General features: G+C 40.3%; 1 protein-coding gene across 1 annotated transcript; it reads right to left on the reverse strand.

Moving 5' to 3' along the window:
* Positions 1-38: 38 nt before the first annotated feature.
* LOC108098838 (protein kibra) lies at positions 39-27,238 on the reverse strand. Its single transcript, XM_017201999.2, has 9 exons — positions 26,384-27,238; positions 5,318-5,616; positions 3,332-4,973; positions 3,083-3,263; positions 2,604-3,009; positions 2,231-2,542; positions 2,041-2,161; positions 1,766-1,975; positions 39-1,704 (listed from the first exon to the last, which is right to left on the reverse strand). The coding sequence occupies exons 1-9, from the start codon at positions 26,632-26,634 to the stop codon at positions 1,221-1,223; spliced, it is 3,906 nt and encodes a 1,301-aa protein (XP_017057488.1). The 5' UTR covers positions 26,635-27,238; the 3' UTR covers positions 39-1,220.
* Between the last annotated feature and the right edge of the window lie 52 nt (positions 27,239-27,290).

Below are 27,290 nucleotides of genomic sequence, written 5' to 3' on the forward strand. Positions count from 1 at the left end.
AAAATGAACTTCACATCCAAATGTAAAAACACAATCGATTCAGTTATGTCAGTATTTTTTTGTTTGTTTATTGCACAATTACAATATACAGGTTCACTTTCATATAATTTATTACAACTAAAACTACTACGGTATAGAAAAAATATGCGTGGGGACTCTCCTCGTTCAGTTTATGCGTACTACTCTCTAGTTTTTTTTGGGTTCGGAAGGGGCTGGGATCGTGTGGGTCTGGTTAGTGAAAACATAAACAACAGCAAAGTTTGCACAGAGCCTGGAAACCGCACGTGCAAAACCTAAACTAAACTAGAGCTGTGGGTAATTTCATTTTATTTCATACGAACTCAGTGCGCCACGGCAAAGTTTCAAAGTCAACAGTTTTAACAGGTTCGCTTGGGGAAGCATAACAAGGTTTCATTTCATAGTTTCTTTTTTTTCACATTTTTTGTTTTTGCGCTTTTCAATGGTTGGCATTGTCGGGGGGTTAAGGGCGCTCTTATAGTTAACATAGTGACGATTATCTAATATGGTACATTCACTTTTTTTGTGTGGTTTGTTTTTTTGCATAGGATTTTTTTATAAAAAAAATTACAATGTAAGAATTCGTTTTGAGCTTAACAAAAACGCAAGCTAACTAAACCTAACCGATTGGATTCGAGCGCTACATCGATCGATCCATCAATAAATATTTCACGTTTTGTGTATATCGGGGTTATCAAAGTGGTAAAACTATTCCTAGATGCGTATAAAAATATTCATAAACATTCGTATAATTTTGCTCAAGTCTTAAGAATACAGTTGGTTTCAATATGAAGTTGAAGGCATTGAACGCACAATGTGTGCGTTATTGTTTGATTTTCAGTGATTTTTTTGTTTTGTGTGTGTTTTGGGGGATGGGCAAATTGTTTTGGGGGCGGGCTGGTGGTTTGTATCTCTTAGTTGCTCTTATATGGTCATCAGTGGGGGTCAATTTGTACAACTGACTATGGGTGGAGTTAGGCTTATCTAATTACAATATAGGGCTTAAATCTAATGCATAGCTATGCGTAGATATATCATTTCTAGCATGGTTCTCGTCTCACGTTCCTCTCACGTTCTCTATAAGGCACAGATATTTGTTACATCAGTTGTTTATACACATAAATACTTGTTGCTTAGTGAAAATAAATACTACATTAATTACAAAAATGTACAGCGAAGATGGGGAGTAGTTGTGGAAGGGGCTACACCTCCACGCCGTAGTTGCGGTCCACGACGTAATCGAAGCGTTGTTGCTCGCCATCGGCGGTTGCTGGAACTGGAACTGAAGCTGCTGCCGCTGGTTTGGCCTCAGCATTGGCAGCTGGAGTAGCCGCAGGAGTGGCAGCAGGAGTAGATGCAGGAGTGGCTGCAGGAGTGGCAGCAGGAGCTGCAGCAGGAGTGGCTGCAGAAGCAGCAGCAGGAGCGGCCACAGGTGCTGGCACCTTGGGTACAGCCCCGCTGGCCGCTCGATGATGGTGCTCACTGAGATTCTTGTTTCTGTTGCTGCTGGCCACCAGCGCCGTGTTGATGGCGATTGCCGTCTCAGCCGAATTGTAGAACTCATCCTCGTCCTCTTCCTCCTCCTCCTCCTCCTCTTCGATGGGCCACCTTGCCTCCGGCAAGGTGAATTCACTGGGCAGCTCGGGCACCGAAAGTCCCTTGCGTGTGAAGAAGGTGATCTTCTCCCTGTTAAAGTTTTAAATTAATACCGCTTTTCTATAGGTTAAATCCGAAAGATATCACTTACTTGAACGACACCAAATCGGGACAACCCTTGGGCACCTTGGTCTTCCTTAGTTTGTGGATCTCTTTGGCTGTCTTCATCAGCAGCTTCTGCAGCTGGCGCTCTTCGGGGCATTTGGCAGGATCGGCACGAGCCACCAGGCGCTGGAATTCCTCGTTTTCGATGGCCCAGGCGGCCACCAAGGGATCCTTGTTTTCGCAGGCCTTCTGCAAGCTGTTGAATAATTATAAATAGTTAATATATTGTAATTATTATGTGGTTTATTATTAATAACTTACACTTCTTTGAGGTTTTGCAGCTTAGCGATTTGATCGTTAAGGAAGTATAGCTTGCTGTGCTGAGCCTGCAGATCCAGCTCCAAATCCAGACTGGTGCGCGGTATGTGAGTATGATGCAGTTCTTCAAAAGGAGAAAAAGGGCAATTATAATATGATCATATATAGCATTGAAATCATTTCTAGTACTCACTTGTGACTGACTTGGGCGCCTTGGTGTGGAAGCGCAGTGATCTCCGCTCGGCGGCTCCTCGTTGGAAGGTGTGTGGCGCCACGCCGCAGTGCATCGCGGAATCGGAGTCGCTGCGGTTGAGTCGGCAATTATAGCGATTCTTGCTAACGGCCGCCGATGGAGTGAAGGTCTGTGATCGCTTCACGGGCCTGTCGTCCATCAGCTGCGATTGCCCGCGAGATTTCTCCGGCAGGAAGGCGCGATCAGTGTTCGTCTCCTTGTCGGCAAACTCCTGCTTCATGTTCTGCAGGTAGGCGTCTAGCATTCCACTTGCTGTGTATTGAAATAAAACATTTTAGTAAATATTTCTGCATATAAAATCTGTGAAACCTACAGTTCGATAGGCCAGCATCGTTGATGAGCTGCTTGTCATCCAACTCCTCCTCTTCATCATCATCATCGTCGTCGCTGCACTCCGGCTCATTGAGCGGTCCCAATTCCAACAGCTCGGCGGCGATTTGCTCCTGGAGTTCCATGCAGTGCGCTTGGTTTCTCGTAAGTGTTGAAGTCTGGGAGGAGGTAATGGTGGACTCGTCCGAAGATTCCTCCCGGTTGTTGCCACCCGCTGTGGCATTGTTGGTTGCAACTGCGGCTGCTGCGGCTGCTGCTGCTGCAGCTGCGCTGGTGGAGGGAATGTCCAGGGACTCAAAGCTCGGAATGAACTTGGAGCTGAGCACGTTGTACCACTTGAGTGTGGAATCTTCTGGGTTGAACTCGGCCATGCTGATTTGCACAGTGCCCTGGATTAAAGACAAATCAAGTTAGTAACTTTATTAATTAATAAATAAATGAATAAGGTTAGTATATACTTACAATAATCTCCTCCTTCTGTCCAGTCATGGTAACCACAGTCACCTGCAGGCTCTTGGTCAGCAGCTTGTCAAGTGTAATGGGCACAGCGAAGGTGTCATTGAAAACGGGCTTCTGGAAATCACCCGAAGCCTTGGTCCTAATGGAAGTCAACGAATTCGGCAGCAACGCAGCACGCAAATACCTAAAAGGTGGGGAAAATATGAATATAAATATGCAAAGAACAAATAAATATATATTTGTTATACTTACACCTGTGAATTGTCCGCCGAGGCAGTCCAAAGAGCCAGCAGATTGTTGGCTCGCTCCAGGGAAACGACCAGCACTCCTTCCTGCTTCAGATACTTGAGGCCAATCTGGACTTGCGCCAGTTCCTTGCGCGGCAGATGGGCACGCGACGCCTCAAAGACGCCGGAATCCCCGGCCACCGACTCATTGCTAACCGCTGCAGAAACGGATCGTGTGTTGGAGGTGGAGGAGGATCGGCTGAGCATCTCCTGCGGCAGATCCAGCAGCGAGGGCTTCTCCGAAATGGGCGACAGCGGCGCAGTGGCCAGGTTGAGCGGAGTGCCCATGTTGAGCTTCTGCAGCTTGGCCTCCAGCATCATGCAGTCCAGCACTGTGGAGTCCAGATCGTAGGGACGTGCCCTCACCCCCGAAATCGGGACTGGAGGCGGAGCTGTGTAGGCAGGCGGGGCGGGCAGGGCATTGGCATAGGTGGGCTCCTCCTTGAGGACCTGCGGCGTCTGATCCCCACCGGGATTGTACCTCATCGGCGAGGCGGGCGGCGTTTCCATGGAGAGGCTGCTTCTAGGCGAGAGCGTAACCTCCGTGGATTGCTGCTGTTGCTGTTGCTGCTGGAGAACAGGATGCACGGGATGCAATCGCTGCTGCTGGTGCTGCTGGAACAACCGCTGTGATCTTCTCCTCAGATCCACCACATCGATGGGTGAGTCCACGGCGAAGGGATCGATGTAGATGTCGGTGAAGCTCAATGCACTCTTGCTGCTGGCGGTTGAAAGGGAACCCAGGCTGCTGCCGCTGCTTATGGAGAAGGTGCTCTCCGAGGAGAAGGACTTGAGACGCTCCTCCAGGAGCTTGGTGGACTTCAGCGCCTCCTGCAGTTTGTCCAGCAGCAACTGCTTCTCCTCGTGGAAGCGCAACCGATTGGCGACACAGGTGTTGTTCGCCTCGTAGGCCTCCTTGAGGTCCTCCTCAAGTTTGTGGCGCGTCTGCTGGATCACCCGCTTTTCCTCTTCGCTGCGCGACTTCAGGGAAATGCTGTTCAGGTCGTTCAGCAGCTTCTCCTTCTCCTGGATGAGCAGAATGCGATCCTTGTCCGACTCCAGTTGGCCCGGCTCAATGCGTTCCACATGATCGGCCAGCTGCTGCTGCAGCTTCTTGATGTGCTTCCGCCACTCGGCGTACTGCAACTTGGTCTTGGCCATCTCGGCGAAACGGGCGCCGCCATTCAGGTTGTCCCCCGACGATCCGCACAGATCCGTTTGGCTGGCCACGCACACCCGGTCGAAGGGCGAGGCCAGGTCGGAGTTCTCCTCGCTGATCTGCTGACGACTCAGCTCGTTCTTGATCTGCACCAGACTGCGCATCAGCTCCTCGCGCACCTTCTCGCCGGAGACCAGCGACTTGTGCACCTTGAGCATCTCCTCGCGAATCGCCTGCACCTCGGTGATGTCGTAGCATCCATTTTCCCGGGCATTGATCTTCTCGCCCACCGAATACAGCGTGTTCATGCCGCGTTCCGTGTAGGAAATATCATTGGTAATGTGGGTCAGCTCCTGTTTCAGCTGGTGCACTCGCTCCCTCGCCAACATCAGGTCAGCTCTCAGGAGTTCCGGATCGTGCCGGCTCATCGAACTGGAGGAAGAGCACACTGCAAAAAGAAATAGGAAATTCAATTTAAGTTCAACTCTTTTTTGCAAAGGGGGATTAGCTTTCAAAACAATAATAGCTCAAGTTAAGTGGCTCTTTATCGATTTATTACTTCTCGGACTTAATAGAAAACCGATTGATTTCTGTAGAAACGTTAACGAAAAAGAAAAATATTTACTTCTTTTGAAAGTCAAAGTTTTGATTATTGCTTAAGAAGAATTCGGGAAAATATAAGCGTTAAGAAAAATTGCTACATATCTTGATTAATAGATTGTTTAATCTATTTATTTTTAAGCCAATTTTTTAGTTGTGCTATTAGTTTAATCCAAGAATGAAAACACTTACGACTGCTTCGACTGGCTGCCAGTTTGAGATGATTGTACTCCTCCTGGGCCCAAAGGAGTCGCTGCTGCTTGACGTCGAACATCTCCCGCTTGTTCTCCAACTGATCCTGCGCCGCCGACAGATAGTCGCTGAGCATCCGCTCCTGGACACCCTTCCACTCCTGGCGGGGATCCTCCAGCTGGGTGCTCTGCGCCAGATGATTGATGTAGTAGGGTCCGATATTCGGATCGTACGATTCCTCCCAGCCCATGGGCAACTCATCGCCCACACAATCTTCGAAGGTCTGTGGCTTTGTGTAGCTGTAAAGATATAATTACCAGGAAGATAAGTAAGTTATGGGTACTTCGAGTTAAGAACAGTAATAATTAGCTACTTAAATACAAGCCATTGGCTATAGGTGATATAAGTTTTTACAAATGCCTGCGGCAAAAGATGTATCTTAAGCTGTTCCCACGGCAGTTAGTGCTTGGAATTCGATAAGATTAGACGGCATTTCCTGTGTGCATTTTGGGTAAAAGTGGGCAAATGTCTACGACGGCCAAGAGTGTCGCAGAAATACCAATTTTTACCGCAGCAACATGCGGCGGAATGTCTGCGCTCTGTTTGTTGTTGCCAAATGCCGCTCGCGTCTAATCTTATCGAGGCCATATATACCTATATATTCGCATTCGCATAGTGCGGCATGAAAGCAAAACAAAAAACGCCGAATGGAAGGCCCAAAACCGAAAACGCCAACTGATGACGATGACAACGTCGTCTTCCTTCTGTTTGTCTGCGAAACTCAATTTCAATATCAGGCAACAGCATTTTCGCATTCCAACGATAATTGCTAATCGCCATGGATTGATTGCTGAAACATACGCACATGTCTGTCGCTGTCTTTATATCTATATCCATGTGGATGTGACTCTGGCTCCTCAATTGCGTACGTATATGGTCGTATTTTTGTTTTTCATTAAAGCCTTGGCAAACTGTTAATTAATCATTGCTTTGGAATTCGCACAGCCATTAAAGAAGCGTTCAGCGAATATACAGAGATAATAAAATCTGCGCCATATGCGATAGATACCCAAAGGCAGTGCGTTTCAGCGTTGTAAATCGCTTTATGGCATGCAGTTCAACGAACGATAGATACATTTACTGTGATCAAAGATCACAAGTTTGCGATTCGTATACAGTTTGTGCCAATCCATGAAGATGTAAATTAATATGGGCACCGAAAGGTTAATTAACTCTCAATAAGATTACGTATACGCATAGATAAGTTTTAGTTTATTTATTCCTTAAGAACTACTTAAATAAATATCACGCAATTTCTGTTGATTAAAAGTCAATGGCCTTGTCGCTATTTATCATGTACTTAAAAGTTCTATAATAAAGAAAATTACGCATACGCCATGGTTGACAATATTATTGGAACTCATCGATTTGTGTTAACTATTGAAGTGAATCAGCTGTCAAATATAATAAATTATTATTTACGGTTTATACTCGATTGAATTCGAGTTAAATTGATATCTTATGGTTTTGAAACCCACTGTGGCTATCCACAGATATAAAATATGTTTACAAATACGCAGATTGCAGTTGTCTGTCCATCGGTCAGTTGATTCGGTTGGCATTTTCTTGGAATATCTGGCCACGAGCCTTTCGCCTTCTGTTTGCCTTTTTAGACATATTTTTCGGCTCGGCTGCTTTATCTGGAATCGAATGTTGACGCAGCCATTGAAAATAAAATTAGCGCAGCTGCGGCTAACAATCGATTTTGTTTATGATTGACTTGAATACCGCGCTATCCAAACAAAAACAAACTGAAGACGATCGGTGACTAAGAAGCAACTATGGATCTTCCGACTTTGAATTTGAAGTGCAAGGCATTAAGTCATAAATAACGAGAGAAACACACTTCACTAATAAGTTTAAAAAGGCTTTAAACTTTAGATTTGATAATCTATTGGGGAATTTGGATTGATTTGTTGACCAAACATCCTCAAAATTCCCAGATAATAGATTGATTACACTGTGCGACAAAATTTAACGAAATGTTTGTTTGAGTTACTTTTTTGATTGTTTTCGGTTAAGGGGCATAAGTTATGCACAAAAATATTTATGCCACCTTCTAAGTGATAGGATTTCTTTTTTTATGATAAATTTTATGAAATTATTATTATTAAAATATTTAACACAAAATATTATTTTTTTTTTTGCTTCCAATAAACTATTATTTTTTTTAAAAGTGAAATTTTTTTCTGATTTTTTTGGATTTTTCAGAGGTATCCTCGCGTAACAAGTTCCATACGTAGTCGCCCAGAGTATAGAGCTGGGAGAAAAAAATTTTAAAGCATTGTTATAAAAGCCTAACGGTATATTTGCTTAATATATTTTAATTAATAGATATTGAACTTGCATAAAACGCTTATAACGGTGAAAAAATATTTTCCCAATATGGTATTATAAGGCTGTGAAATATGCAAAAACACGCGTTTTTGGGACCTTTGAGTGTGCGTAGAAGCTGATTGGCTATTGATATTAACAAATCCAAAAACTTGTATTCTTATTTTGACTAGTAGAAGTGAAAAATAAGAAAAAATCAACTCAAACATTTTTTTGTCGCACAGTGTTATCTCAGATTGCCTTCGATGACGTCTAAGGCACAGGATAGAGAATTGAACTCCCCTAAATTGGCTTTAAACATACCCTGCTATTAAATTGATTATAATTTAACCAGGTAAAAATAGATATGCATATCGTTTATCACCTACTTAGATTTTGATCTTGAAGTCACGTCTCATTGACAAACAAAAAACTTGTCACATTATGAAGATAGTAACACAAACTTCTTGATCTATTTTAAGCCAAGGTTAACATACTTATTTTTTGTTAATTCATAATTCTTAATCACCCTTTTAAAGAGTGTTATTTTAAAGGTGAAACTCTCATGTGAACGTGCACTTGGGCAGGGAGTCCCATTAAAATTAAAAAGTCATTGGCGATAGCTTAGTGCTGATATAGTATACACATCTATGCACATTTATTGCAGTTGATTGAATTAAACGCACGCCTTTAATAAACGGAACAAGGTTCATCCACTTTGCACTCGAAGCACAAAAGCAAAACAAAAGAAAAGTGACACAAAAACATAGTGAGTAGTAGTGGGTTGAAAAAATAACAAAAAAACAAAAACAACTGAGAAATATAGATACCATGCCGAACATGAATAAATAAACTGATACACAAATGCAGCCGGAGACATGTGCCAGTCTCTCGGTGCACGGGGTCCAAAGCTCCACATTTGACACACAAACCGATCTCACGATCGCCAAAGACAATCGCCAGCGAAACAAAAAAAAAAAATAAAATAAAATAAAAACTAAACACATGACTTTGACGACGTTGATTTGATGTCGTCGTGGATTGTCAACAGCAGCACGGTTTCATAATTTCGAATCAACAAATTTTGTATTTATTTTTTAGCCAACTTTTTGTTTTTCTTGCAGTTTGTAAATGGCACAGTTTGCCCCCGATTGCAATACTGCCAATTTTTGTTTGTTTCTCTCAAAGTTTGTTGGATAAATAACCAGGAAAAACTGATGTTCAAATTCAAAATCAAGACACTATTGTATGTAGTTTCTCAACTAAGCAACACATGCCCCAATAACGATAATAAACTCACTCTTTCTTTATCTCCAAACATTTTCATTAGTTAAAAGACCTGAAGTCTGAAATGCAAATCCTCTGCAACAGATAAAGTTACTGTCGTTCTAAACGAATCCCCCAGGGAAACATCAAATTCCCCGAACCTTTGGGAACGGCTTAGCCTGTCATTTAATCAGAAGCTCCTCTTTCAGCAGACAGGTGTCAAGTGCGGCCGAGTGAATGGTAATTAAAATCGTTAAACGGCTGCCGTTTTTTATGGGCCTTTAATTAACTCAATAAGAAAATCGTATGCAAATTTCTTTATGGGTTTTCCATTAGCGCTTGACCTCAGAGGCATCAGCACCACCGAGACACATCGATGACACCACCACCAGCACCAGCACCACCAGCACCACCAACCCACCGTCATCAACCCAGCACCGCCCGTAAATCGAACGGAAAAAATCAATGAAAAGCGAGGCGAGTGGGCGTGGCACAGGTTACCAAGTAATAGGGCTTCATTGGCACTTTTGCAGATGCTGGCAAAAAAAAAAAATAAGTAAATAAATAACGAGGAAGGCAACCACCATTCAGAAAGACTGAAACTCAGCTAACGAGCGACTAACGACTTGTTGGCCTTTTAGCAGTTAACTCAAAAATGACTCCAGCCCACATTAAACGTAACGTTTGCTTTTGATATGCAAGTATGTAAGCACAATTAAGGTAGAAAATTGGTAACCAAAACGATGGATTTAATCTTCATTTGGGAGTCTATACGCATTTGCTAAGCCTTTTCGTAGTTTTTGTAAGAACTGTAAAGTTATGAATGTGTTTAATGAAGTAAACATTTAACTTAATAAGATTTGAGCCTTCAAAGCCATATTATTTTGACCGCTGCTGTGGGCGCACACAAACGTGTCCGCTGAAAGAGCGGACAAGAAATCTGCATAAATTAAATTATATTGTAAACAAAATATTTATGGCGCGGCGACGCAGCGGCGACCAAGCGCTGTAATAAATTCGCGCTTTAAAAAAAGAAATAATACAAAGGGGTGGGGGAAAAATGAGGAAAAACAAGTTTCAGACCAAAAATATTTCAGCATGAATTTCGTTGTCACAATATGAGTGAAACATGGGCATGGCTTGCCAGTTGAGAGGAAAATAAAAATAAAGTATAAAAAAACTCAAAAAAAAAAAAAAAAATAAACTACAACGAAGACGATGGCGAGCGGCCAGCAAAGTTGTCATTAGGCAGCACTTAAGTTAACTGCACACAGGCACAACATACACACACCTAAGAGCACACATCAACCATATTATTTAACTGTTCACGTCTGGTTTTATGCTAATTCGCGGCCATAACCAGTAAGAAATGGTCTACAGACTCGACCATTTGATGACCAATAAACAGCAAATCAAAAATGTTTCGTGCTTACAAATTGCAATCTTTGTTGATCACTTATTTTAATCCCCGCAGTTTCTAATGGATCACCTAAGCCTTTCTTAGATTTTTACCTGTGATTATCATCTGAGTACGGTATTTAAATTACTTAAGTTCAGATAGCTTAAGTATGCGTACCAATTACTTTAATCTTTATGGCAGATCTTATACATTCTGCTTAATGGTTTTTTATTCTTAAGTTCGCAGTTCAAGTTCCGTATTGAAATTCCTGAACCTAAAAACCATGTATCGTAAGTAGGCATTCCTAACCACTCGATCGAATCGAAAAACCCAGTCAATTTAAATTCTTTTTGAAATTGATTTCTTTAAAAATAGTTTTTAATGAATTCACCCGGGGAGAATCTCACAAATTAGCCGGCCATTCATTGCGAGCCCGCGAGATCGTTTAGCAATTCAAATCGAGGCCTGCGTCAATCAAGCCAGTCCCGAATCACAGAGTATAAATGATCATGTCCGAAATGAGCATAATATTAGGCAGACGGACTGAAAAAATAGGCCCAGCTCGAAGCTCGAATCTTGAAGCTCGAAGCGACCACTTGGCAAGCGAGTCACGTAGCCCCGTTGTCGGATTTACTCTATTTCAATTATTTCGCTTTGGCGGAACTGAGACATCGAACACGCAAGTGGAGCCGCAAGTGTTCCGGTTTAAATACGAGAGCTCAACTCAAAGTGGTTTGGGAAATTAATGTCAAGTTGATGTATGCAAGAATCATATAATCTCCACGTTATAACCCAATTTGATCGGGCAGTCGAGCGAGCCAAACATCACCTTGACATACCTATCTCAGAAACAGTATACGTTTTTATAATGGGTTATGTTATGCTTTGAAAAATGAGGAACAAACACACCTCCCGTTGCGGCCGATTGTGAAATAGTTTTATAGCCAGGGTAATGTGCGTTTTAAAAACAGGGGGCCATATAAATTGTTTGTGATTCAGCAAAAGATAAAACACTTCTAAAGGTCGAAAGGTATATTTATAGATCAAATCAGTTAGCGTAGGTCACTAAACAGGTAGATAAAATCATTTGAGACGAACAGAAGGTAGATCCTATACATTTTTGAATATTTTTATTGAACAACTCTAATCAATTATCAAGATGATTTTATTGTCGAAGGTCAGTCATCTACTGGAGTACTTTTTTTTATGGCCATAGACAATATATTGCAATTATTATAACTCATAAACAAAGGTTAACAACTTAGAGCACTCTCAAAAATCCTTATCAAGCGCAATTACTCAAATAAAATTAAAAACTAACATATATAATTGGAGCTTATAAATCTTTTGAATCAACAGTTTAATTAAATAGGTTGTTGAACAAGTCCACTAATTTTATTATGAATTTTTTATGATCTCAAATAATTTAATAAAATTTTTAAAAGAAAATAAAATATAAATGCCAGAGATTTTCGATGTCAGAAAATGGGGTTAAGGCTTGTGACTTTAAATGGGCGTGACAGAAGTTTATCTACACATTTCACTTCTAATCTTTTTTTGAGATTACACCCCCTTTTCTTATATAAAAACGAATCTTTAGATATGGGTTTGTTTTGGACAGAAATCTTGGCTAAAAGCAAGACTATTTATAGTTCACAGTACACACAGCAAATTAAAACTTCTGATTGCTATCTTAAAAACACTTCAGAAAAGATTCATTGTGGAAAACAATGTTTAATTATAATCACTCACATTATTTGCTGTAAAATTATTTGCCCTGCTTCTGGAGGCGATGTCGGCTGAGTTTCATTATCTGTCAGTCGGCGAGCGTTCACAAATATTTTCGAGCTTAATCAAATTACGCTATAAAGGTCGTACGTTGTTTTATCTTATCGCTGTGTTGCTTGTCGTTGTTTTTTGTTTTTTTTTTATTTTATTTTTTGCTTTTGCTTTTAGTGTTGCTGTTGCCGTGCGTTGCCTCCCCATTTAACCAGACTCCAAGTGCTGTGTTCGCACTCGAGTTTTACCCGCTTGGACTTGTGGAAAGAAAAGTGGCGTATATTAGCTGCATTTCCTGTTCGCATCTCGTCTATCTCACACTTCCACTTCCTTCCGCCGCGATAAAAAGCGGAAACCACTTTATTGCCCGTCCCCAACTTGTGTGAAGCTTATCAAATGCATTTTACGACCCGACGTCTCTCTATGCATATTTTGAATATTTTCAGGCCTCCCCCCCAGCCACAAAAAGCTAAGAGAGAAAATGTCAATGAACTGCGCATGCGTTGGGTCCAAGATAAGACGCAGGTTTTCTACATTTTTTGGGGACGGCCTATCTAGGAAAGTGTTTTACAATCTGACCAATGGGATGCCCGGATTTCGGGGCTTTTTTTTACCCCACCACATCCATCTTTCAACCCACTCGGCTCGGCAAGTGGGTGTCAATTACGGAGACCGGAATTCGGAGACCTCAGACATTGGACCTCAGGGTTCCATTCGATTTGAGGTGCGTGGGTCGATCTCACATTAGTCACAGCAAAGAAAACATGACGGCCCAGAACAACTTATCCATCTTCAAAGCTCTCGAAAACAACAAATTTTTGGCTGGCTCCACGCGCTCTTTCGTCTTTCACATTTCGAAATCACAAAATGTCTGCCATAAATTCCAAAGTGAACAATTGAAATAAATTTTTGCGCCATGAGCACGCCGACTGCATACAAATGAACTATTAAAAAATTCATAGAATTTATACATGGACATAAACAAACAGACAACCGAGTAAATGTATGCAAAGAGCGCCCACTTGGCCGCTCATGGCAAAATCCAAAATCCAAAGCCAAAGCAAAATAAACTTAAATTGAAATTTATGATTTTTAATGACCTGTTGACGGGCGTTTGCGTTTGCGTCTGTGATTGTGATTGTGCGAGGTCCGCATTCTATTTGCGGCCACTGTAATTGCCAAAATTCGAAAGCTAAATTGCAGACACAAATTCAAAGAATTTTTCAAATGCATAATTTATAAGGGGCAAAGTTTGATTGAAGACCTTTTGCATGCAAAATGTATCTTTTTCCAAAGTAGGTTACAGTTTTCATTCCCTACTACCAAGTATCTTCAATATACTCGTACAGCTTTTAAAATAGATTCAGTTATCAAACCCACATTTGCCTATCAGGACCAAAAATTTCTGTCTTTTCATTTAAACAGATTAAACTTTTCCATTAAGGTGTATTTATTGAACCCACAGGCAAAGATTAAATCACTTATCAAACTAAGTTCTGTTATCAAATTGAGTGGTGAATCAGATTCAAATGAATGAAATATTTCAGTATCGAAATCACGCGATTATTTGTTTTCAATCAACGAAATTACCTAATACACTTCACTGTCATAAATTTGTGTGCGGCACTGTAGAATAAATAGTTTTAGGGATCTGTTTTGTAACATTTTTGGGTCTAAAAGCATTTCGAATTTTGATTTTCGTGTGGCTTTTGGGAAATATGCAAACGGTATTCAATACGTCAACAAAAATTCTTGGTATGCGCATTATAAAAGACTTAAATTAGACACGACAACTCGGAAACATTTCTCTCGCCCACATGGAACATGCCAAAATGTTTCCAACCGATCCTAACTTATATGTTCACGAAAATTCCTACTAATTTTGAGTGTGTGTTGGAAACCTTGGCAGCGTCGAGAACAAATACAAAGTTTGTTTTGCTTTGGTTTTTTTCAGGTTTGGGTTTTTGCATTTTTTGTTTTTTGGTAAACTTTTCAGACTTCAAAGTGTCCACCTGTGCATTTTTCTTGGCCTGACATTAGTCGGTTCCGGGAATCGCTGAAGTAGATACTATATGTACATGGCCAAGAACCCCAAGATGGAGATACTTTGTTGGCCCTCTTTGTTTTGATTCTCGTCTCTACTTTTGTTTTTTTTTTTGTTTTGAAGACGAATGCAACTGCAAAGATAAGTTTAAGTTTACTTGGCTAATAGCCGTAAGCCATCTCGTGTTTGTTATTTTTTTATGTGTGAGTAGTTGTAGTAGTTGCTGGCCCCCTCGATCGTGGTTGTACTCTGTCATTAACAAAACAACTGTTGCGACCTTCACATACCAGAGCAACCAAGCGACTGTGCGCCAAGCGAGGCGAGATCGCATATGTCTGTACCCCATAAATATATATATATATATATGTATATATTACAGCCAAGTTCAAAATTATAGATTTTCAACTCGATTTAAAAAAAAACTTTTTAGCTTTCGCTGGCAAGAGTTTGCTACTCATTAAACAGCTATTTAATATCATCAAAAAAGAAGTTACTTATCATCGACTAAAGATGTTAATCACCTTTTACAAACAATAAATAATAAATTAGGTTTCTACTATTATTTTGAGCTGAAGTGTATTATACAGATCGGTACACACATATGCATATCGAATATATTGAAATAATAAGGCGAAAAATCCGACTGCAAAACGTGAATGCGAAACGCGAACGCAAAACGCAAGCTGAACGACGTCAACGTCTCCGCCTCAAAATTATATTCGCCCGATCGTCATACTTGTGTGTATCGTATCTGATAGAATTTAGCCCGCAATAATGCAGCGGAGCTGGGGAAGTTCCCCTCCCCCATTTCATTTCATTCCATTCCGTACGATACCATGCCATTCCATTGTGTTGGGGCCCCGCATTCCAGACATGGGGTCGTGTGTGTGCGAATTGAACCCAGAATACTGGGAATATATACATAAGACTTCAGATACATATGCATTAGCACATGCACTTACATATCTGGATCTGGGATGGGGGGACTTTGATGGGAATTTCGTACATTTCCATGGTAAAAATGGTAATGCCTTCCACCCTTTAATTGTGGGAGCGAAACCAACAAAGGAGTGAGCTTGTCAAGATCAAGTAAATGGTATATTATTTTTCGGATTAACATGAATATTTTTAATGGAACCCGGGGGGCTTTCAAGGCTTTATGCAGTTCTGAAAATATTTATGAATAATATTATACATATATCCCTTAAGAGGAATGTTTTTCGCGTAAGGGGTTGTGAGAATTTCAAAAAATTCCTAGTATAGTTGGAATTATGAAGGCAAACTACTAGGTTATAATTTCAAAGAAACGATACAATGTATTTTCTTATAAATGGAAGTGCATCTTATACTTTTTTGGACTTCCTACAGAAGACTATATGTATGCTCAAGATACAAAAATAAAAAATATTTCAGCCAAGAGTTGTTTCACCTAAAATTTGGTTGGCTTTTGGCAGACACATTGGCGATTCAAGAAAAAATTGGCTGTTCTCCAAACTCTATGGACACTTTTTTAACATTTTTTTTAGATTTATATGTAGATGAAATCCAAATGTTTCCGTGGAAACGTTTTGAAAGCAAAATATTTGCCAAGATCAACAAATGTATGTATATACCTCCTGCATAGAGTTTGTATGGATAACCGAAAGTATTACAAATTTCTTTATCTGAATTTTTACCTACAAATTCTATTTTCTTTTCGCAGACAATTTGGCAATTCTTTTCACGAACACTAAAACGAACATTTTTTTTTGTAAATATGTACTTAGGTAAATTTCGTTGGTTTTTGCAGACAGTTTGGGAATTCACATCATGGCCAAAATTATTTCAAATATTTATTCATTATTTCTTTTCAGTTTTGTTTCTACCTTACATGCCATTCGGCAACAACAAAAACAAAAGCAGTGACATGAAAATACTTTTTTTTTTAACATTGTCTACAAATAATAATAAGCAGAATGAAAGCTGGCCCGAAAGAGATGGAATGCAGAGAAGGCGAAAAAATGCCGCATGTCAAATGGGCCAATTAACATTTCTGTTATTTGCCGTATTTATTTTTGTTGCCTTCTTTTTTTTGTCGTTTTATTTCGCCTTTTGTTTTATAAATAAATATGCTTTTGTTTAAGATTCGTTTGTGTTGTCGTGGGGACTTTATTGTTGTGGAGTATGCAAAAATGTAGCCAAATTTGTTGATCGCTGTTATTTTTGACGCCGGGCCATTAAATAAATTATGTATGCCCCTCTTCTTCTTAACGTCTCGCCTCTTCATATTTCTCCTTAATGTGCCATAACAATAATTTCTATATAAATCCGTTCGAAACGAAACGAAACAAAATTCCAAGATATCTTTTCTGGCATTTTTCGGTTTGTTTGTTTATCTCGCACACAGATATTCACCGAAAACCGACACATCGGAGGTCCGATGGCAAGAACTTGAAAGATTTCCAATTTTATGGTAAGCGCTCGTGGCATACCATGGAATTTTAGTCTGTTTGTTGTTGTTTTAGCCGCGGCTGGCCATAACCGATTGGCTTTTATTGATTAAAGAATTTTTCGTATTTTTTTTGTGGGTCGTTCTGCGGTTTTGCGTTCTAATGTTGCTGTGTACAAAAATATGGCGGTCAGGGTCGGCTCATAAAGATAAGTAAATCGAAAAAAATAGCCAATTGGTTCTAAAAGTGGAAAATATTTTTCTAACATTTATAGCTAACTGATTAAATTTTGGTAACCCCAATCAGGTGTTTTCTGATCAATAAAACGGGATCATTTAAAAGAACTGTTTTTATTTTATATTTCCTATTTAGGTTTCAGTAATAACATTTTTTACAATTTATAAAAGTAATAACTAATTTTACAGCTGCTAACGAGTTTTGGATAACTTTCAGATACATTTGCATATTGTTATTAAAAGATACTTATCGAATTCTGGCGCGTGTTTCGAGTCCAATAAGGAAAAACACGAAGAAATGCGGTAAATATATGTACATATGTATATGTGTGTATGAGCTGCTGGCAGTTGGCATTATATAAGCCAATTTAGATATTCTTGTTGTTCTTGGCAGCGACAAATACAAATCGTACGAAAAAATTTATTAGCGGCAGCAGATGCGCACGCACACAGATGCGAATGTGTGTATCTAGGAATGCGTGTGTGTGATCATTTACTGCGAGGCAAACAAATAAACAAACATGCATAAATAACTCGTTGCAGTTGCAATGCTTGTTGTTGCTATTGTAGTTGTTGCTGCAGCGATGTTGCTGTTGCCTCCAGCAAAGAGTAAACGAGAGGGGAAGAGCTCCAACAAGAGCGAAAGAGATAGCTGCGGCTCAGGAATGCGGTTTTGACAAGTTCTTCTAAAATTGTACGGGCAACTTTGCTATTTACGCTATGAAACAACAAAACCAACAACAACAACAATACCAACAACAACAGCAGCGAGAGAGCAACAGCACGAAGGAGCACGGAAAGCAGAACATGAAAAAATACCAACAACAGCAACACAAGATGGTTGTGATCGCAGTGAGAGGGAGGGAGATAGAGAAAAAGAGCTGTGCTGGGGGGCAAGCCCAGCAACAACAAAAATCGCAGCAACAGCAACATTACACTGCCCAAAAAATAACTAGCTCGGAGTGAGTAATGCTTATTTTTAAGAGGTGATAAATTAAACAAATGTAAACAAGTTTATATTAAACATTCTGGAAGACAGCTAACATAAAATATGATTAATTGTGTTAAAGATTGATTTGCCTTCTGCCCTTATAAAGGTTAAAAAACCAAACAGAAAATAAAAAGTACTGTTTTTATTTTCTAGCAGTGCACAATACAGCAACAGCGGCAACAAACTATGCAGCAATGTCGTCGTTGCAGTCGCTAGTTGAACGAACGAACGGTGGAGCGGAATGGGGCGAGCGGCGGACGAGGGGGCGTTGGGTTGGTTGGGAATGCCAGAGCAGCGCGGTAAAGTAAATGCATTTTGTGTTTGGAAATAGGCTGACGACGACGACAGCGATAGTTGTTGCTGTTGGAAAATATTTCAAAGTTGCTGTGAACTCACAACAGCGGCAGCGGCACCAATTGAATGCAATTTGCTTGTGTTTGTGTGTTCGAGTGTGCATGCATTTATTAAAGCAATGCGCGCATTGCCTTAAATGCCAAAGCTACTACGAATGTATATATCAAAGCATTACATGCGTACACTGGAAGAAACACGGACTGGTTTTTCTATTTGAAATAATCAACCATAGTTTCATATTGCTTGATACTGTCAAGTTACAATACCAATGTACCGTATACGTAAAATTTAAGAGAATTAACATTTCAAAATCAATTAAAAATGGTTATTAAAAGAGAAAAAAAGTGAAATATAATATATTTAAAATATGTTATTGTATGACCAATTTTTTGGTTTAGTGTACGTATGTATCTATGTAAGCTACGCCCTGCTTTTTGTATTTGGCAAACATTCCAAGCGCTTGGCAACATTTGCTGCTGCTGTGCTTTTGCTGTTGCTGTTGCAGCCAAGCCGCAACATGCAGCCCATAAAAATGTTCTTATTTATGTACATATTTTGCCGGGGCAGCAAGATGCAAGATGCGAGAGAAGGAGGCAAAGTCAGTTGCTTTGACATGAATGTCAGCTTTGCGCATTTAAGCAGTTTAATCAACATTTTTAACCCTCTCGCTTGCACTGCCTCTGATATCAAGCCATCTCGCTCTGTGAGCCGGTTTCTGTTGGCCAGGCCATATCCCATATCCCATGTGCAATGTGCATCCTATGTGGCAGTGTACTTGCATCAGAAGTATCGCAAACTAGAGATGGGCGTGTGACAAAAGATACTCCGTGTGTGTTTCCAACGCACAGAACCAGAAACAGAAGAAACTGGGAAATTGGAATTTGCGAAAATAAACTTTATATATATACATATATATGTCTTTTTCGCCTCGCATTCCTTCGAGCGGCGTCAGAATGCGATTGCAGATCCGAAAGATCTTTTGCCCTGACCCACAAACCAATAAATTCCAGCTTAAATATCCCAAGAATGCGCCGAGTCGAACAAAAAGAATCGGGCAAACGAGCGAATGAATTATGCGCTGTGGTAAACATTTTGACAGCGCACGCAGCACAGACACACACAACACAAAACAACACACAAAAGATACTTCGCAAAAGATACAGCGGGGGCACAGATACAGATACATTTTTAAGTGGCATCCCAGGAATGCCGATATACAGCTAAAGTCCACATATGGCCACGGTACCCAACCTCTCTTTCCCACCAACACGCTCCCGTTCTGCCTGCCTTATCACTTCATTAGGCCATAAATTCGACAACAAAACGAAATTCCACAGTTGAACGAACAGCAGCAAACAACTTGAACACCTACGAGATACACAGTTACCGATTCAGATACATTCCACAGCTACAGCCAGAGCCATGGCCACAGCCCCCTCCATGTTAATTATGCTCCTCCTGCAGTTGCTGCATCGCAACGCATCCGAAAGATACAAAAAAATAAGCCAAGAATGTGGGGGATAACGAAACAGAAAGACCAAAAACGAAGGAGCTTAGGTGATCCGAAGTTTATATACCCTATATTAAAGAGGCTTTAAGTAAAATATACTAAATGGTTGAAAGTCCCAGTATAAAATCTAACTTATTAGGTTGTTACGACTACAGAACAATTTTTTTAATTGAATTATACCTTAAAGGACTTGTTTATTTAGACACACATGCCACCAGAGGGTTCAAAAAGGTCCTAATAATCTAAAAATCCCTCCTGCAAGGGTATACAAATGAACGATGCATACAAAATGCGCGTGCGCCTGCGCAGAAGCCATCAGCTTCATCATCGCACAGCCCCCCGCAGATTCATCTGCATCTCCTCCCTTTCGGGGCAGACTTTTAAGAATATGTTATGCGCACTCAAATGGCATTCGGAAAGTGCTACTGAAAAATAATACAAAAGTTTCGTGCAGCCAACAAAAGGGACAGAGTGCTGGGGATGGAGTTGAAATCCCCGACTTAAGACTGGCTCCTCTGGAATGCCTCACTTTGTATGGCCGAGTGTGTGCTTTGTGCGTTGGATTTCTGGTTAGCCCATAAAGTATTTAGTCATGGCAGCTCTCGGAACAGCTGATTACAGCGAATGCCATTGTCCACACCGAGCGTGTCCAGTGCCTGATTAGGGCAATTAATTGCCAGCGATTAAATCGAGAAAGAGAGATGAGTCCCCTTCTTCCGACCATGGAATTTCATGAGAAAGTGTTTTCGAATAGCAGATTATAGATTAAAATCTTATAAAATCCTACCCGTTCTTCAGTTTGGATACCTTTTTCAAGTGTTTCTACTGTACGGCAACAGCTGCAAAATAAAACACATGCTCAGGGCATGGAATAAATTCCTCGCTTGCCCTTGGTCAGACCACTTATGTATTTTAGTTTTTCAATGCATTTTTATGTGTTTTAGAAACGCACATGGGCGAATACCAAAAATATCTTACATAAAACGAAGAGTTTTATTTCAAGGGGGTATACATATCATACATATATAAGAGGAAAATCAATTGATGGGATTGTATATTGCTTAGTTAATAATGCTGAATTCTGCAAAGAAGTAATAAGTATGTACTTCATAAATCAGGATTACAAAAGAAAAAAGACTCTCAAACTAAATGTTTACCCCTTGCATTCTGCGAACAAAAAATGCATCTGACAGCAATTTATCTTGAGTGTGCACATTCCTGGGCTTGTATTTTGATTTCGTTTCGTTTCATTTCACTTGCTTTATTATTTTCTATAGCCGCATGCACTGGTACTCAAACTCGTACTCGTACCCGTACATGGAGGAAAATTGCTACCTTTGCACAGATTTTTCATACGGACTACGGAGTACAAACATACATATATACCACATCACGATCAGTCAAGAGCCAGCTCAGCATATGGCAAAATCCGACCAGACGACGACGATCGGATCGGCATGCAGACGAGTGCAGAAACAAAATTAGCGAATAAAAACAAAAAATGAAAAAAAAATAATAAAAAAAATAAACGAAATGCCTGAGGATCGCGCGTGCAGGCAGCCAGCTCGAAATCCAAAGCCAAAGCCACAGCCAAATCCAAATCGGAATCCCAATTCCGAGCCACAACCTCGACCAGTAATAACCAGACCAGAGAGCCACCAGAATCGCGGCCCTATCCACGTCTCCTCGAACAAAAACAACAACAACAACATCAAAAAAAAAAAAAAAACCCAAAAACAAAAACTGAAAAATCGCCAACAATCGCCGGGCGTAGAGTAACTTAATTTTCTGCTCACGTCTGCAGTTTCTGTAAGTGAAAAATTGTTCAGCTGCGCGAATGACAGCTGAATTATTATAAATCGATATGCTGGCTACTTGGAGATTCACGTAAAACAAAAAAATGGCAAAAAATGGGGGCTAGTCCGAGTCACAATCACAGGGCCTAAGGCGAGATACACAGGGAAAATAACCAGGTTTTTATGGTTAACCCTTTTAAAAAATCCAACAAGATATGTAATTATTTACTTTGTATCTGAACTTGATTTTATAAACCTCTTCTTGATGAACACACAGCTACAATTAGATAATGTGGGATAGCTATACAAAATGTGGCAAAAAGATTCTTTAAGCATGGAAGAACCACTTTTGCAAAACCCTTGGCTTGTTTTGCCCCCTCTGTTCCCTGCTACCCTCTTAATTAGCACATGTTGAAAAGGAAATCATTATGCTTGATAAAAATCACAAGTGTTGATTGCTGAAGAACGTCGCCGCTGACATGCAACAAGTGCGAGACAGGAAAAGTCGTTGCAGATCCGTCGACGTAGTTGTTGCTCTTGCTGTTTGTCGTTGGCTGGAAGTTGTTGCCACTTTTTAGATGGCAGTTGGTGGCAAGTTGCAGCAGCAGCAGCAGCAGCAGCAGCAACAGCAACAGCGGCTCTCGTGGAAAAACAGACGCTAAAATGGGCAAAACATGCGGTGCGAGGAGCGACTAAAGTTCGCTTATGTATCTGTCAGATACATTATGTGCCCATGTGCCTATCTTTGGCCAGCGAGTGTCGCTGTTGCAGTTGCATTCGCTGTTGCTGCTGCTGCTGCAACTTGCAAGTGCAAAAGAAAATATTTTTTAACGCTTTGGGCCGCGTACAGCAAACTAGAAAATGTTGCTGCTGGCAAAGCCGCGCGTTGCATTCATGCGCGTAATCAAATTGTAATCACAGCTTCGACTTCGACTGCAGCAGGGAGCAGCAACAGCAGTCGCAACAGCAACAGCAAACTGCAGCAGCCACTGCAACACCAGCAACAACAACAACAATTTCTTCCCTGTTGTTGCTGTTGTTAAGTGGAAATACTTGTTGCACAAATGCAATGCATGCTGCTGCTGTTGTTGCCTGTTGCCGCTGCTGTGTATCTGCATCTGTTGTCCGCGTACAGTGGTCTTTGCCTATGATCAACTAAAGATTTTAATCGAAATAAAAAATGCCTAGTAAAATATTCAAAGTAAATTCTTGTATAATATTTATGCATCCTACCTACTTTAATTAACCAAACTGAAGCTGTTGAGTTTTTAAAACTATCAAAAGGAATTTAATGCCTCACATTTATTTACATAAAAATACAATAAAAATAAATTGACCAATTAGAGTTCTTTGGAAACTATTTGGTTTCGTTTTTATTTTTATCACTGTAGGTGCAGCAGAAAACGGCAATTGCATCTGCATTCTTTCCACTTTTCTTGCTGCCGCCTTGTGCAATTTATTAAATGAAAAATGCCGTTTTGCAGCTTTCCAAGTTGCTATACATGTACAGGCCAGCGCATATATGTAAGTATTTATTTATATATATATATAGATAGCTTTGTATATATCGAGATGCATACATATGTATGTACGAGTATGCTGGCATCTTTCGCTGCAAAAGCCAAATTGAATTTTATGCAAATTTTTAGCTCGTTTTGACTCGGATAGAAATCGCCACATCTAATGCATAATGCCTGGCAGCACACGCATGCACACCACGCCTCTCCCCTATTTTTCAGCTCTTGTTTCGATCGCCTGATTTGCGTTCTTTATGCAATTGGCCAATCCAGCGATCCATCGAGCCAACCGCTGGATTGTTCGTTGTCGAATTAAAATGCCACAGGTGGAATTAGAACGCCATAATCTGGTTGAGAGTGGATTGCACAGAAAGAAAAGTATCTATATTTTGGATAGTCTTATTAGTTTGGCATACTACCAGGAAAAGGTAGAGATCTTATTAGAACACTTTCCTCGTTTTTCAGAGAGTTTGATAAAAAGAAACCCTCTCCGTTTCAAGATCAAGATGAAACCATGTGTTTTTCTCTCTGCACCTATTTCTTTTTTATTATAATTTTTTTGTGCTACCGATCGGATGCAGATACTCAAGTACAGCCCCCGCCGCTGGCGCCACTCTGTCCGACTTATGACAGCGATCGTTAACCGCTTTCGCTAGGCCTTTTTGGCGGCGATTTGAGTTTATGTAAAACAAACGAGTTCGAGTCACTATCCCAACTGGTAGCCAACCGATTTTGTTGCTATTTTATACTTCGTTTTTTTCCCTGTGCTTTTCTGATTATTTACTTTTTGAAGCTCCTATGAATAGATCGAAAAACTGTCACCAAACACGTTTTCTGTCTAAAAACGCACACAAAAAATATTCCACTGTGTCGCCGCCTTGTTTGTGGCTAAACAATTGGGCAAAAACTGGCAAAAAAAATATGAGAAAATAAAGAAGAAGACGGCGGCGAAAAAATGCCAAATCGCATGGCCAAGTCAAGTCGTTGTTAACTTTTGTTTATACAAAAAAACAAAAGAGAGGAAACACCAACGAAAATCAGAAAAAATACCGCCCGTCGAAATGCTGTTCGAACAAGTGAAACATTTAATTAAGTCAAATACGCTGCGCAATGGAAATTCCATGGGATTTGTCATGGCTTTGGAATCCTTTCGGGAACATGAATAACTGAAAGACATATGTAGGAGTCATCAAATTGACGTTGTTTTACAAGATTTACCATTAACACTTATGACAGTACAAGCTTTATTTAACTCTCTCTGTTTTCCTTAGTCACCCTGTACATGAAGATCTTTCAAATATTTCAATTGAAAATTTAAATAACGTTAATTGGATTTAATTTTAGAAAACCTTACAATATGTGGGCTATAAGCACCCAAGCAATTATCGGTACCGTTTCAAGGGTATCAATAGTTCGACCTTGCGTACACGTATTGGAATAGATATTTATTTTTTCTGTGATTTCTGTTGGCTGTGCTCGAAACGTGGCGAGGTCTTTAAAGGCCGCCCGAGGCCTGGCTCGCTTCGCTTTATTGTAGAAATTTATTTATGGTTTATTGGAATTTTTGCGCGCTACCGGCAGCAATTTTTAAAATTCAATAGCAACGCGTGTTGAGGACGGGGGATCAATAAACATGGAGAGGAGGGGCCAAACGTGGGGCAAAAAGCGTAAATAATTTTGGTTGAAAATTATGCGCGAATTGCCAAATACCAATAAGGGGAGTAACTTTGTATATTTTTGTTTGTTCAGTGCGAGTGGTGAAACTACAATGAAACTATGTAAATAGGAAACATTGAATTGAAATTAACTAAGTCTTTAAAAACAGAAATAATACATTTCCTAAAGATAAAAATGATATTTTTGAAAGACATCAACTTTGTCAGTGAACAGAAAAAATAGGTCAAATATAACGACGCAATTAAATCCCTGAAAATCCTTCAGATTTCAAACGACTGTAACCCTGAAATCGGAACGCACATAGATCGTTGCTTTGTTGTGCCCACTGGCAGACATTCCTACGATATGTGTGCATATATAATCTACTTGATGCATAACCCTAGAAAATGCGCAGATGTTTCGTTTCATTTTCATTTTCAAAGGCGAGCGAAGGAGATAGAGGGAGAAATACTGAAATTCCACAACGCTTAATTCAGTGAAACATTTTCAACAATGTCCATGCAATTTGAAACAAACAAAGGGAATGTTTGTGTTAATTGAAAGCGTGAAGCGCACACAGTCCCAAACGAACTGAAACAATACGGCGTACACAGATACAAATGTACCGAAAGAAAACTGGGTATGATTTTAAAAATCAATTGCAGAAGCCAATTAAGAAACCTATTGGTTTTTCCGATATTGATACCGATTCTTCATCTTAATTTCTTACAAAATTCTTTTAAGACCAAACCACATTAAACTATGTTTTTCGCTAAGTGAAAATCGAACTGAGAGGGCGAAGAATTTCAGAAATCAATTATTTCGAAACTGCAAAAATTCCTACGTACATTTTGCAATTGTTTATGGGCAAAGCGAGAGACAGAGATAGAGAGTGGGCCTGAAAGCATTGGCAAGAGCGAGAGGTAACACAAAAAATGTGAGCGAACGGCAAACTAAAATGTATCTATGAGATACATGGCCTGATCGCAACGCTCTCGCTCGCTCTTTTCTGGCTCTCTCGCACTCATTACGTATGAGTTTGTTGTTTTTGTTTTCCTTTTTTTTTTGCAGATCATTCGCCGAGCTTTATTTAACTTTTGCTCTCTCGTTTTTTGCCTTTACAATTCATTTTTTGTTTGTTGCCACTCTCAGTTCAGTTCAGTTATATTTGGAGTCTTAATCATCGAATCGGAATGTTTACTCCAAGTTTTTTCCCCGTTCCGTTTTGTTTTGCCTGTTGCCGTTGCCTTGTTTAAAATATGTAATTTATTTCGCTGCTGCCTCTTGCTTCTTTTTGTTTCTTTTTGCCTCCACCGATCGCATTCCTTTACACACACACACACACACACAAGTTCAGCACACAGCTGCAGCACGCACCTTTTCTTTCCGGTTCAAGAGCGCTTCGGAATCGGAATTTATATGGGTTTTTTTCAGCTTGTTTGCACAAGCTTCCTGAATAACTGAACCGCTGCTCTCTCACCTGGGTTTTTGAATTTTTTAAAGCATGCCGTTTTTAACAAGGACTTTGGCGAACCGAACTAAGATTAATAAATACCATAACGATTTTTACAACCATTTACTCTTATTAGCCATTCTTGTCAATATTTACAAGTAAATAAAATCTATTTTTTTAAATAAAAGATTGATTGGTCTTTTTATTTGACTCTGTTGTTAAAATTGACGAACTATTGTTTCAGGAACCTAAACTCCACTTACCAATCTCTGGGGTCCAACCAGGTGGTCTTCTTATTGATGTGATCTATATAGTAGGTCTTGCCATCGAAATCCTTGGCAATATCCCAACCATCAGGCAGAGGAAAATCGCTGTGGTGTTGCTGTTGTTGTTGATGATGGTGGTGCTGTTGTTGTTGCTGTTGCTGCTGCGTATGTTGTTGTTGGTGGGGACGCAGGAGGTGGGGATGCAGGTGATGCTGCGATTGCGAGGGGGTTTGCTGCAGGTTCGGCATATTTAATTTTTCTCTGTGTACTTGGGAGTCTGAGAAAACTTTAATTCACCCGACGCGCGCTTTTTCTTTTTTTTTTTTTTGCTATCTACTGCTTTTTTCGGGGGGTTTCTCTTTGCGCTGTTTACATTAGCAAAGACATTTCATTCCGTTTCTTTCACTCCGGCGATAATGGAGACACACACACACGAACACACGCGCACGCGAGCCAGGGAGAGCGGGAGAGCGCGGGCGCGCTCTCAATTATTTATTTATTTTTTTTCGTAACTGCATTCCATTCCAGCACAGACACACTCACATAAACGTATTGAGATGAATACAAGCACACGATCACTGCTCACAGTTGCTGCCTCTTCTTTCCATTTCTTGTTGTAATCGTTTGGGCCTCCTTTTATTTTCGCCTAATTGAAACTAATTAACGAGGAATTTAACGCTCTGCTTTTGTCTTGTTTGCGATCACCAAACCACCTAAAATCCGACTTCTGACTGAGTTAAAAAAATGTTAGACTGAGTTGTATGGTGCGCGGTTGCCGATCAGTTCCGGAATTTCTTTGGGGAGCAGCAGCGCCACAGCACAACCGTCCGATTCCGAATTTGAAATTGTTTTGATTAGCGATGGCGAAGAACCGATGCATGGAGCCACAATGAGTTTTGACGAT

Source organism: Drosophila ficusphila, unplaced genomic scaffold (assembly GCF_018152265.1).
Source record: "Drosophila ficusphila isolate 14025-0441.05 unplaced genomic scaffold, ASM1815226v1 contig_791, whole genome shotgun sequence".
NCBI classification, from domain to species: domain Eukaryota; kingdom Metazoa; phylum Arthropoda; class Insecta; order Diptera; family Drosophilidae; genus Drosophila; species Drosophila ficusphila.